This window comes from Monodon monoceros, unplaced genomic scaffold, assembly GCF_005190385.1.
Source record: "Monodon monoceros isolate NGI ecotype Baffin Bay Population unplaced genomic scaffold, NGI_Narwhal_1 Super_Scaffold_11, whole genome shotgun sequence".
Lineage (NCBI taxonomy): Eukaryota > Metazoa > Chordata > Mammalia > Artiodactyla > Monodontidae > Monodon > Monodon monoceros.
This window is the reverse complement of record NW_021703767.1, coordinates 54,813,800-54,826,759: the sequence shown is the minus strand read 5'-3', so window position 1 is coordinate 54,826,759 and position 12,960 is coordinate 54,813,800. Positions and strand designations below refer to the sequence as shown.

At 40.2% G+C, this 12,960-nt stretch overlaps 1 protein-coding gene and 1 pseudogene across 5 annotated transcripts in view; one reads left to right on the top strand and one right to left on the bottom strand.

The window, feature by feature from the left end:
* Positions 1–12,960, top strand: part of CD47 (CD47 molecule) — a 58,231-nt gene that overhangs the window by 12,415 nt on the left and 32,856 nt on the right. For all 5 annotated transcript variants that reach the window (XM_029214183.1, XM_029214184.1, XM_029214182.1 and 2 more), the window contains exons 2-3: positions 499–846; positions 11,163–11,252. In XM_029214183.1, coding sequence (XP_029070016.1) covers positions 499–846; positions 11,163–11,252 — 438 coding nt within the window. The remainder of the gene's footprint in view (positions 1–498; positions 847–11,162; positions 11,253–12,960) is intronic.
* On the bottom strand, positions 7,437–7,886 carry LOC114890731 (annotated as a pseudogene).

The following is a 12,960-nucleotide window of genomic DNA, read 5'->3' as shown; positions in this document are numbered from 1 at the left end:
GAAATGCAACATAGGGATAGAGATAAACTTCATATCAGTTTAGCAAGTTCTATTTGGAGGAGTGTATAGAAGTTAAGACTGAATATAATATTTGGTTTTATTTTCTGTTTAAAATTTTCTCATAGTAAGGATAGTATTCTTCTACATATATCAGAAGACAGTAATGATTACTTCAAAGCTTCCAAAGCCAGATACTACACCTGCATGTTCTAACACAGTTGCTGAATTCATTCCCAAGATGTGTGAGAATGTATATTTTGTTTTACTGGGAATGAATAAGCAAGAAGTGTACAGTATTGTCTATCAGCTGTGCATGTTAATATTAAAATAATTTGTTTCTTTTTTTAACCTTGCCCATCTTCTCTTCTCTATAGCTGCTTGCTTGCTTAAGTGAACAATAGAAGTATTTCTGTTTATCTTAAGGATTTGTAACATACGTGAAATCTCATAGTATAGAATTCTGTAATGAAATGAAACAATTTTATTTCTCTTTTCCAGGTTCAGCTCAGCTAATATTCAATACAACCAAATCTGTAGAATACACCGTTTGCAATCAAACTGTTGTCATCCCATGTTTTGTTAATAACATGGAGGCGAAGAGCATTGCTGAATTGTATGTCAGGTGGAAATTTAAAGGAAAAGACATTTTCATCTTTGATGGAGTTCAGCAAAGGTCCAATTCCAGCGATATCTTTACTAGTGCAAAAATCTCATCATCAGAATTACTAAATGGCATTGCCTCTTTGACGATGGATAAACGTGATGCCGTCTTAGGAAACTACACTTGTGAAGTAACAGAATTAAGCAGAGAAGGCGAAACCATCGTAGAACTAAAATATCGTGTTGGTAAGACTTCTATAAAGTTTCCCTTTTATTTCTCCTGAAGCAACATGATCCTGTTAAAAAGGGGGGGGTAACATGGGGCCACCAACTCGTTTGAATCAAAAAGCAGACTATTAATAATAAATGTTGATGGAATGTTTAGCGGCTTTAAGATCGTGAGTTTTATCTTATATGCTCTTCTGCTTTTCACAGTAAATCTCCTTTGTTGTTTGTTAATTTGTACATTGTGTGGTTCTCAAACTTTTTGTCTGAGGACTGTTATATTGCGGTGAGCAGTCCGGGGGGTCATCTCCTCTGCATTTCTGTTTGCTGCCATCAAAAGTACTTTCTTTCATGTGATTAATTTTCAAGGCTTTTTCCAATTATTTTGCCTTTTTTTTTTAACCTTACACTTTGATCAGCGGTTGACAAGTCCCAGCCATGCTTCCTCTGGAAAGAACAGATTAGGAGGAGAATCAGAATATTAAAAATCAGGTTATCATAGATGATTCCTTGAGGTTTCCTGTGCTTAGCCTTGCTTTGTTATTTTTTCCCTTGGCCAAGATGTGGGAGAGCTAGGGCTCCAATTTAATTTATTTATTTATAATTATTTAAATCATAGCACCATTATTCTGCCCTTTCTTCACAAACTTGAGTTGGTGAGTTGCATAAAGCAGTAGTTACCTGGAGTAAATTTAAAGTCTCCTTTCTTTCTATTCTTCGCTGTGCCAGCTGAGTTCTTCAACCACACAGAAGTACATTTCAACCTCCTATTTTGAGAGCTGTATTTAGAATCACTAGACATATTACCGATCTCAGGATTAGATCATACTTTAAGAACCTCTGCTTTCAGTGGGATCAGATCAGTTCAGTTGGATCCGCTGTTCGCCTCTGTTCTTCCCGCATTTACTGTTACTAAATATCTGTTACCACATTGGGAATGGGGTGCTTAGGTTGATAGAATATTGTGACATTGCTTAGGATTAGGAATCAACAGGTCTGAGTTATATCCCCTCTTCTGCAACTTAACTGTTCACCTTTATGGTACGGAGAAGTTACTTTGCCAAGTCAAGTTACCTCATCTCGAAAATGGGGATGAAAATAGATACTTGCTTTTATGTATTCTACAGCCTAATGAGCACCAGATGAGATCCCTTGTGTACAAGTGCTTTGTGAACCAAAGTGCTTTGCAGATGTAAATTGTGTTTTTGGGGTGTGTGTTTTATGAAGGAAGGTATCAGGTTGCTGAAGCTGGCCTGGGGTGTTGTGAGAGGGAGGGCAGGAGATGGCTTAGAGTAGGCTAGCAGAATCTGGAAAGCTTTTCTGCTCAGAAATCTCTCTTACACTGTAACTTTTATTCATTTGATATTAATTTGGGCTGAAGAGCTTTTTTTCTTTATTTTAGAGTATACCTTTCATCAGGAGTCTAATCTGGAATTGGATAACCTAATATCTAGTTGAAATTTCTGAAGGAATGTACAGCTTCATTGGAATGAAAAAACAAGGCATAGGGACCAGTAATTTTTTAGTGTAGTGTAGGTCACTGAGTGGTAAACTCAAGATATGAGACTTGAAAGGCCAGAAGATGGAATGAAGATGGATGAGAAAGTAATGCCAACATCTGAGATGAAGAGAAAGTTTATAATTTTGTGTGTGATTGTTTCATCTTTCTTTGTTTTCAAAGTACCCTATAAAAATATGAACTGTGTTTACTCTGGGACCATTCAAATGAGGAAGTACTGTTTCACTGTAGAGAACGTAGGAAATTCTACCAGAGGTCTCAGACATTTGGCTTTGCATTCATTTTTATTTTTTGAAATACTTATAGATTCACAGGAAGTTGCAAAGATAGAACAGAGCAGTGCTTAGGGGTGCTGGGTACTCTTCACTCAGTTACCCCAGTGGTTGGTTACCTCTTATATGATGATACTAAAATATCAAAACCTGGGGCTTCCCTGGTGGCGCAGTGGTTAAGAGTCCGCCTGCCGATGGAGGGGACATGGGTTCGTGCCCTGGTCCGGGAAGATTCCACATATCGCGGAGCGGCTAGGCCCATGAGCCATGGCTGCTGAGCCTGTGCGTCCAGAGCCTGTGCTCTGCAACGGGAGAGGCCACAATAGTGAGAGGCCCGCGTATTGCAAAAAAAAAAAAAAAAAAAAAATCAAAACTTGGAAGTTGACAATGGTACAATGTACGTATATTCTTTGTCATTTTATGATATGTATTTTATGTAACTACCACCATAATCATATAAAACTATTTCATTTGCACAAAGCTCTCCCTCATGCTAACCTGGCAAGCACTAATTTGTTCTCCATGTCTATACTTTGGTCATTTCAACAGTATAATGTAAATGGAATCATATAGTATGTAATCTTTTGAGACTGGCTTTTTACACTCAGTACAGTACCCTTGAGATCTATCCAAGTTGTGCCTGTATCAATAGTTTGTTCTCTTTCTCTCTCTTTTTTGGCTGAGTAGTATCCCATGGTATGGGTATATCGCAGCTTATTTAACTGTTCACCTATCGTAGGACATTTTGGGTGTTTCCAGTTTTTGGCTGTTACAAATGGAGTTGCTGTGAACTACCATATAGTGGTTTTTAGGTGCACATAATCTTCATTCTACTGAATAAATGCCCAGAAGTACAATTACTCAGCTGTATGCAAGTGTATGCTTCGTTGTTTGTTTGTTTGTTTTAACATCTCTATTGGAGTATAATTGCTTTACAATGGTGTGTTAGTGTCTGCTGTATAACAAAGTGAAGGAAACTGCCAAACTGTTTTGCAGAGTGGTTGTACCATTTTACATTCCCATCAGCAACATGAGTGATCTAGTTTCTTCACATCCTTGCCAGCATCTACTGTTGTCATGTCATTATTTTGTACCCATTTTTTACTGGGAAAAAAAAAAAAAACCTTCTCTCTGCACAAAAAGTTAATTGGAGCAGGACTCTTATAGTGGAATACAAATGTATTGTGATAATGTGACTTACCCATCATGGGGACTTTGGGGATTTAGGCAATAGAAACCATTTTTACAATGTGGTACTTTTTCACAAATATAGGCATAAGTGAGGAATAGAAATTGTGTAATAGAGAATTCCACTTAGTAGAATGTGAATTAAAAGTGGCCATTCTTTGTGCCCTTTTTTTGGAGCACAGTATTTTAGAAATACTACCTATGAGATAAATATACCTCTCTATGAGATTTTATATACCTCTGGTGCCTACATATAGTATAGTACCATGGACAGAGCACAGGACTTGAATTTAGAAAGCTTTTTCAATACATTACCATTTTCTAGTTTAAGAAAATTTGGATAAAAAACTCAACCTGTCTGGCCCTCTGTTTTCTATCTGTAAGATGGGAATACCATTTCAATCACAGCCTTGTTCAAAATATCTTGCTTACTTAACAAAGATTTATTGAGCACCTACTATGTGTCAGGCGCTGTGCTAGGCACTATGGATTCATTGATGATGAAGACATAATCCTTACTTTCAAGGAAGTGATAGTACAAAAGAACAGTAAAATAATCTTACATTTATTAGGGCACAGATAGTTTATGTATATGTGCCAGATAGTTTATGTATATTGTGTCCTGAACTCAAGAACTCTAGGAGATAGGTATAGGTCTTACCATTTAACAGATGAGGGAGCATGAGAGATTTAGGGTAGTTGTTCAAGATCAGAGTCATAGCCAGGATTTTAACCTAGATCTGTCTGTCTTTAAAACCAGTATGTTTACCACCACTGTATATAGTTTCTGTGGAAACACCTTGTAAACAACCAGATTACTAAATGTAAATAATAATAGTTATAAAATATGTTATTAATATTTATACTTATAGTATTAATGATACAAAAACTTGGAGGCTTAAAATTTTACTTTTTTCTGAGTAAGCTATTAGGGTTTTGTTTTAAAAGGTCTGTTCAAGTTTAGCAAAGTTGCCATTTCCATTACCATCATCATGAGATACGTTATGTTCATAATGTTGACATGAAGGCATTTTGAGATCCTCGTGTTAGTTTTCAAATGCATGTACAAGCAACCACAAATGTAGCAGCTTTAAACAGCACTCATTTATTAGCTCACCACTTTGTAGATCACAATTCTGGTCGTGGTATGACTGGGTTCTCCAATCTTACGAGGCTAAAATCAAGGTATTAGCAGGCTGTGCTCTCATCAGGAGCTCTGGGTCTTGTTCCAAGCACACATGGTTTTGGCAGAATTCAATTCCATGTGATTGTAGGACTGAGGTCCCTGTTTCTCTGCTGGATGTCTGATGGGAGCTTCTCTTAGCTCCTAGAGGTTGCTCCCATTCCTTGCCACACAGCCTCTTCCATATTTAAAGCCAGCTAAGGAGAATCCTCCTCTTGTTGAATCCCTCTCGAACGTGTTGAATTTCTTTTGCTAGAACAATCCCAAACCCTTTTAAGTTCTTATTTGGTCTGCCCCTTCTCCCTCAAGAATAATCACTCTTTCAAAGTCAACTGATTGGGGGCCTTAATTACATTTAGCAAAATCTCTTTGCCATATGAAACAATATAATCACGGGAATGAAATCCATCATATTCACAGTCCCATCCCTCCCTCCAGGGGAGGGAATTTAAAAAGGCTGCTTTCAGGGGGCAGGGTGTTTGGGGGCTACCTTACAATTCTGGCTTTGATTAAATAACTGGGGACTATACCCTAGCCAAGTCAATACATCAAAAAAACAAACAAACAACAACAACAACAAAAAACCCCATCACAGTCCTGAAGCATCAAATAAAAATTTCGCTTGAATTTTAGTGTCAGAAATTTTATCGTGATCCTTCTCTGTGGAAACGTGTTCTCTGTGCATGGAGGTGTAGCTTGTATATATTTGAAGGAGAGGCACACTTAATGGATGAGATTCCTTGGCTCTTTTAGGTCATCCCATTTTGTACACAATGATAAGAGAAATGAGGTCCTGGGTTTTTATAATGTTTAAACTTGGAAGCAAAATGTAAGCACTTATCCACAGACCACATCCTCTTAGTATCATTTCGTTGCCTTTCCACTAGTAAGTTTATTTTCCTGCGAGCCACTCTACCTGACCAGGAATTGGAGAATAGTGGGCATAGTTGTCAGACGTAGCTTGGGTGGAGTAAGAGTTTGGCTGACTTTGGATCGTCTTTCTTAATCCTGGACTGGAAAAATATCTAATATTGTTCTTAGTCCATTTTAAGCTTAATTTATTTTCTTAGTGCCATAGAAACTCAGAACTGAAAGGGACCTTAGAGAAGTATCTTGTCTCCCTCTCCCCTCAGGAGACAAAGAGTTAGTCGTCTGACAGTACTAATTACTCTAACAAATCAGTAGCTTAATGGGCATATACATAGTTTTATATAAAACATTGGGTTTTTCCCTAGCATCGCATTTGCTACTCAAAGATCCAATTCAGTGATCCTCAAACTTTTCCCACCGTAACAAATTAGAGAGAGGTAACATGTTCATGTCAGTGAGAGAAGACAAATTACAGCAGGGAGATGCAGCAGTGATTTTAAATTGAGAGACTCGTGGGTCACCCCACCCCTGCCCCCCCCCCCACACACACACAGTTACTGGGGTAGAAGCTGAAAGGGGAGAGTATGTGGCGTTTGGATAAACTCCAGGTAATTCTGGTAAGCTCCAGTTAAGAATCACTTAGACAATAATATTTTTTGTTCTATAGTCCCACCCTCTGTCTTTGAAATAGCTCTTATTATTTCTGCATAGAGGTATAGAGTCAGCTATTAATCATCTAGTCTATCTGCCCATGTAATTCCTGAATTACTTCTATCACACCCCAGGTAGTTGGTCATTCAAAAAAATTTTTCCTTCAGGTAAAAATCATGCTTTCCTTTTAATTGACACCGTTTCGTCTCTCGGGTGCTACTTTGGTAATGATTAGGTCCCCACCTCTCAAGAACATTGTATCTGAACAGGCTGAGACAGAGCCAACGTGAACACAGACCCCAAACCAGGGCTTTTGGAATAAAAAGAAGAGAAATAAACAGCCTTTCTCTTCACTTACAAAGGGAGTCACTCAGAGGGTACAAAGCTCTGTTTTCCAAATGTAGAAAACCTGGAGCTCAATGCAAACTGGAAACCAAAATATATCAGAAATGAAGCATAGCGCTTTGTCAAATACTCAAGGGCTGATCATCCTGCCTCTTCTACAAGGAATGGCCCCGCTCCAGCATTTTTAAAGGAAGATGTTTCTCTTTCGCTTTCCAACTAGGTATAAAATCTACTAAAAGGGATACGAGGAATCACAATAAATCTGCTCACTCACAAGAGACACTCCCAGATAATGAGTTTGGGCTGCTGAGATTATTCAGCACGTTATTTCAAAGAGGCAAAATTCAGGACAATATGAGAAGAGAATTCAAAAGTGGCAGCTACATTCCCTGATAGGTTATGTGAGACACACATACACACAACCCATTTTTCAGTGTATATGTCAAGGGGCCAAGACCCCTGATCAGCACAGTAAGTTATTTTGTAGAGTACAGTGCACAGAACAACAGAGGGAGAGACACTTTCTTGGAGAGGTTCATCCTCTCTGAGGGAGGCAGGAGCCCAGCGCGCCCCGGGACCTTCATCAGCTGGACCCCTCCTCTTTTTTGGTTGTGGTGGCCTCAGAAGCAGCCGTTTCCTCTCATCGATCCGCTGGCTTCTCCTTCTCCTCCTCCTGGGGCTAGAGGTCCGGGTACTTCTGCATGCACTCCTGCATGGCCCGGAACTGGTCTACACAGTCCGACCCCTTGACATCCTCTGTGCTGCAGTGGAAGCAGGAAAAGGCCGCCTTGAACTGTTCCCCACACACCCCGCTGGCCATGCCCCCAAGGCACGGGCAGTTCCAGCTGAGGTCTCCGTGGGGCAGGATCAGTCCGTGCTCCTCTAACGGATCATTGGGGTCGTCGGACGCCAGCTCCACGTTGCTTGGAGTTTCATGGTCTTCTTTGGTCACAAATATGATTCGATCCTTCCCTTCCTGCCAGCAGTAGGCCACGGTGCAGCCCGGCGCTCCGACCTCCGGCGATTGAAGCATTGCGGGGCGGCCTCTCGCTGCGACCTCTCGCTGTGACCTCTCTGCTGCGGCCTCTCTGCTGAGGGGCGGGCGGCTTGGAGGCCGGCGCGGACCCGCCCCCTCCCATTCAAATATTTACCTAAGCGCATGACAGGAAGAGACTTTTACTGCCCAGAGGATTTTAGTCTATTATCAGGCAGTTCCAGTTCTTCCTGAAGTCAAGCTAAAACTTGCAACCCTGCAATTTCTCACTCACTAGGAGGTATGGTATTTCTCTTCCAAGTTTATTCTTCTCTAAGGTAAAAATCCCCAGTTCCTTCAGCCATTGCTCATGGTTTCAGCATCCCTATTCTAGTCATTTTCCTTTGGGACGATTCCCTATTATGTCTTTAAATTTGATGAGTAAAACTGAACTCAGGACTGCATTTGTGGGCCGTGTCCTACCTTCCTGCTACTACCTGATGGCTGCATTAACTTTCTGGTAGGTCCTGCTTCTCTATAATCCATTCCCTTCAAGGCTGCCAAAGAAGATTTTAAATAAATCAGGTCACATTTCTTCCCTACTTGAAGGTTTCCGATCACTTTTTCATTGCTTATAGAATAAAATCCAAACTTTCTTAACAAGCTGAGAAGACTTTTCCCACCTTAACAAATTAGAGAGAGGTAACAGGTAATTAGAGAGTTCTTAATCCCAGCAATCTCTTTCCATCTTATCTTGTATCATTAAATTCTAGTTACACTGGCCATCATTCAGTTGCTCCAACTTGCTGTTCCTTTGGCATATCTTCTCCCCTGTCCTCACATGGCAGGCTCTTTCCAGTCCAAGGCTCAGAGCCAGTTCCTCTCCCCATGAGGCCTTACTACCCACAAGAGTCTGTTCTTCAGCCCCTTCCCCTCCTCAAGCCAGTAGCCCCACCTGGCTTATTCACTGCTAGATCTCAGGTACCTAGAAGAGTACCCTACCCATGGTGGGCTTTTAATAAATGTTTGTGTAGTAAGTGAAAAATGAGTGGTCAGACCAGGTCAAACACACTTCTTATTTTCACTGGTAGATTTCTATTAATATATGCTAAGACTGTTGAAGATTGTTCTGTTGTGTAAGGAGGGAGGCCAGTGAAGAAAGAACATTTCATTGTCAGCCCATGTTGAACATGAGATCAGATTCTGGCTGTATCTTGAAGGTAGCAACCACAGGATTTAGTGTCAGGCCAGAAGTGAGATGTGAGAGAAGTCAAGGAGTCAAGGATGACCCCAAGGTTTTTAGCTTGAGCAACTGGAGAAATGGGGTCACCACTACTGAAACGGGGAAAACTGAGAGGGTAGGTTTGCTGAAGGAGTAGGGGGAGGAGTTTCAGGAGTCAGTTTGGGACATGAAGATTTAAGATACTTAAGACCCTTAATTCTCTAGGCCTCAGTTTCCTCAATGATAGGAGGCATGTAACAGTTGTGAGGATTTGAGGAGTTAATGTACACAACTCAAAAAAAATAATAAAGCACGTAGAGAAAAATAGGTTAAGAATAGTCATTAGATCATTGAGCTTTTACCAAATCCTCTGGGCATTAGATACGGAAAACTAAAGATGATTCATGAAGGTTTTTCCTGGTAGGATTTTAGACTGAATTGAAATGGGTTTTCTTTGGTATAGGAAGATGCTCAGTAATTCAGCTGGAAATTAAGATATGAATTCAGAGTATCTGAAGACATCTGTCTCTTGGTAGAGATCTGCAACCATGAGAGCATCCAGCCCCCCACCCCAAAAAACTCTCTTTCATTCACTCACTGTTTTTTGACTATCGGAACCTTCAGCAACAAACCAATTGAGTCTCTACTATGTGTAGTGCAAAATGCTAGATTATGGAAAGTCAATATCTGTGAGATAGAATTCATAATATTATATTCTGTGGATTGTTGTGAACATTTACCCGAGCTTAACATTATAAGCTGACACAAGAAATGCATGGCTAGTATTACTGTATGAAATCCCACAAGTCTTCTTGCATGCCGATACAGAGGCAGAGCAGTGGAAGATTTGAAAATGTGCACAGCGCATTCCCTCTTCACAGGCAAACTTTGAAATGCTTTCAGCGCATTTACTTGGCTTTATTGTTAGAGAAGAAATTTCACAGGTAAAATTATCGTCTTAGGAGTTGATAAGATGCAATTAAACTTAATTTTTCAAAAGTTCTCAACAAATCTTTCTGAAGACTTAAAATCACAATTTCCTTTATATAGAACATATCATTTCATATTATCATTCTCTAGGTAACTTGTAAACCACTTAATACCTAAAGCCCCTCATGTTACTTTATATCTAAACAATCATTTGAAGCCTAATTATTCATAAATACATCTTCTATTCCAGAGTAAGTTTGAGAAAAGCCAGGGCTCACATCTGTTTTGGTTTTAGTCAGAGTAAGGTGAAGGTACCCAGTTGTACAGCTTCCACACTTTGATACCCTGAGTAAGTCTTTACAGAAAGACTTCATTGTTGGTTTAAGGTAAATTCTTGGCATGTTACACATACAGGTGTTCACTGTAGGAGCACATAATAATAATTGAAGTTAATGTTTACTGAGCACTTGGTAAGTGCCAAGATTTGTTTTAGGCCCTTTTCATGTATTAACTTCATTAACAATCACAACAGTCCAGTTATCCCAGTGTAACAATGAGGACACTGAAGAACAGAGAGGTGTTAAGACTTTGTCCAAGATCACAGAGATTGTAAGTTAGGGTTGGGTTTCAAAGCCAGGTGCTATAGCTACAGAACCTTGTTCTCAGCTCCTGTACCATATTACCTCCTCCCAGAAGTCATAGGTTAGGGAAAATGTGGTGAAAAGCACTTAAAGAACTAGTTTCTTGTTTCATAAGTAAAATTTGCTGTATAAGTTAAATTATATGTATAATTTGTTACTTAATTATTTTAAGACCAAAGTTTTTTTTTGTTTTTTTGGGGGGGGGTTTTGTTTTTTTTTGCGTTACGCGGGCCTCTCACTGTTGTGGCCTCTCCCGTTGCGGAACACAGACTCCGGACACACAGGCTCAGCGGCCATGGCTCACGGGCCCAGCCGCTCCGCGGCATGTGGGATCCTCCCGGACCAGGGCACGATCCCCTGTCTCCTGCATCGGCAGGCAGACTCTCAACCACTGCGCCACCAGGGAAGCCCTAAGACCAAAGTTTCAATTAATTGTTTTTATTTTCCATCTCCACAATAAAATATATTGTTCACTATTCATGGGCGGGAGCTACAGTGATTATAGTAAATGTTAATTGTGATTTTTGTTTTCTCTTTTCCCAGTTTCATGGTTTTCTCCAAATGAAAATATCCTCACTGTTATTTTCCCAATTTTGGCTATACTTCTATTCTGGGGACAGTTTGGTGTTGTGAGTAAGTACTTACTTCTATTTTTCATTTATGTTATACTGGTTAAATTGTTATTTCTGGCAGACAATGCTGCTGAAATATTTTATTTAACCAAATTGTATTAGCAAGCATGATAACATGGTAAATAAGAATATACAGTCAATATTAATATTCTCCTTGAAGTCTATATTGTTCCTCATACTTTGCTTCAGTTCACTTTTAATTCCTAAGAAGGTTTTTTTTTTCCTTAGCTTCTTAAGAATGAACATTGGGAATCCTGATAATAACAATACCTTTGACTCAACTGGTTTTAATATTTACAGAGCATTTACACATACATTATTTTCTTTGGTAAAGAGATGGTTACAGCCTACATTGGTGTTGACAAGATAGGATGACATAGAAGGAGCGATCAAGATGGCGGAGTAGGAAGCCCCTGAGCTTACCTGCTCCTACGGCACACCAAAGTTACAACTACTTACAGAGCAACTGTCTCTGAGAATGACCTAAAGACTAACAGAGAAGGTACTTTACAATTAAAGATATAAAGAAGAAACCACAACAAGATGAGTAGGAGGGGCAGAGGTGTGGTCTTGTCAGGACCCACACTTAAGGGTCCTTAAGTAGGAGGAAAATCATAACAATGGAAATCCTCCCTGAGGACTGAGGGGTCAAGCCCCACATCCACCTCCCCATCCTGGGGGTCCTAAACCATGAATACAAGTGCCCAAAATGTCTGACTTTGAATACCTGTGGGACTTATGTTTGGGAGAGCCAGAGGGCTGTAGGATACCAAGACTTTGCTCTTAAAGTGTGTGCACAGAAACTTACTTGCTCCAAGTCCCAGCACAGAGGCAGCAGTTTGACAGGTGTCTGAGTCAGACCCACTTGCTTATCTTGGAGAGCCTCACTGAGAGACAGGAGGCAGCTGGGATTCCCTCCTGGAAGTGAGATGCTGGCGGCAGCCATTTTTGTGATCTCGTTCTACCACTCCGACACCTTCACTGGAGGGCACCATATTGGAACCCTCCCTCTAGCATATTAGCTCTGGGGACCGGTACAGCCTACCAGCAATCATGCAACTTGTAGCAGTTGCATGCTGACAGGTTGCACAGCCAACAGTGCTGGGGGGCCTATCCTGCCCACCAGTGTGCCCACAGGAGTTGGCCTCACACACAATAAAAGGGCACAAAGAGTCCACATAGGGGATACCCCTGGAGCATCTGGCTCTGGTAGCCATAGGGAAACTTGCTGCTGGGCCCCATAGGACATCTACATAAGGCCACTTTTCTAAGATTGGGAGATGTAATGGACCTACCTAATACATAGAAATAAACAGAATTAGGCAGTATGAGGAGACAGAGGAATATGTTTCAAATGAAAGAACAAGAAAAACTCTCAGAAAAAGAGCTAAATGAAACAGAGATAAGCAATCTACCTGATAAAGAGTTTAAGGTAATGATCATAAAGATGCTTACTGAACTCTGGAGAAGAGTGGATGAACACAGTGAGAACTTCAACAAAGAGTTAGAAAACAGAAAAAAGAATCCATCAGAACTGAAGAATACAATAACTGAAGTGAAAAATACATTAGAGGGGATCAACAGTAGATTAGATGATACAGAAGGACAGATCAGTGATCTAGAATACAGAGTACTAGAAATCACTCAAACTGAACAGAAAAAAAGAGAAAAAGAATTTTTAAAATGAGGATAGTTTGAGGGACTTTTGA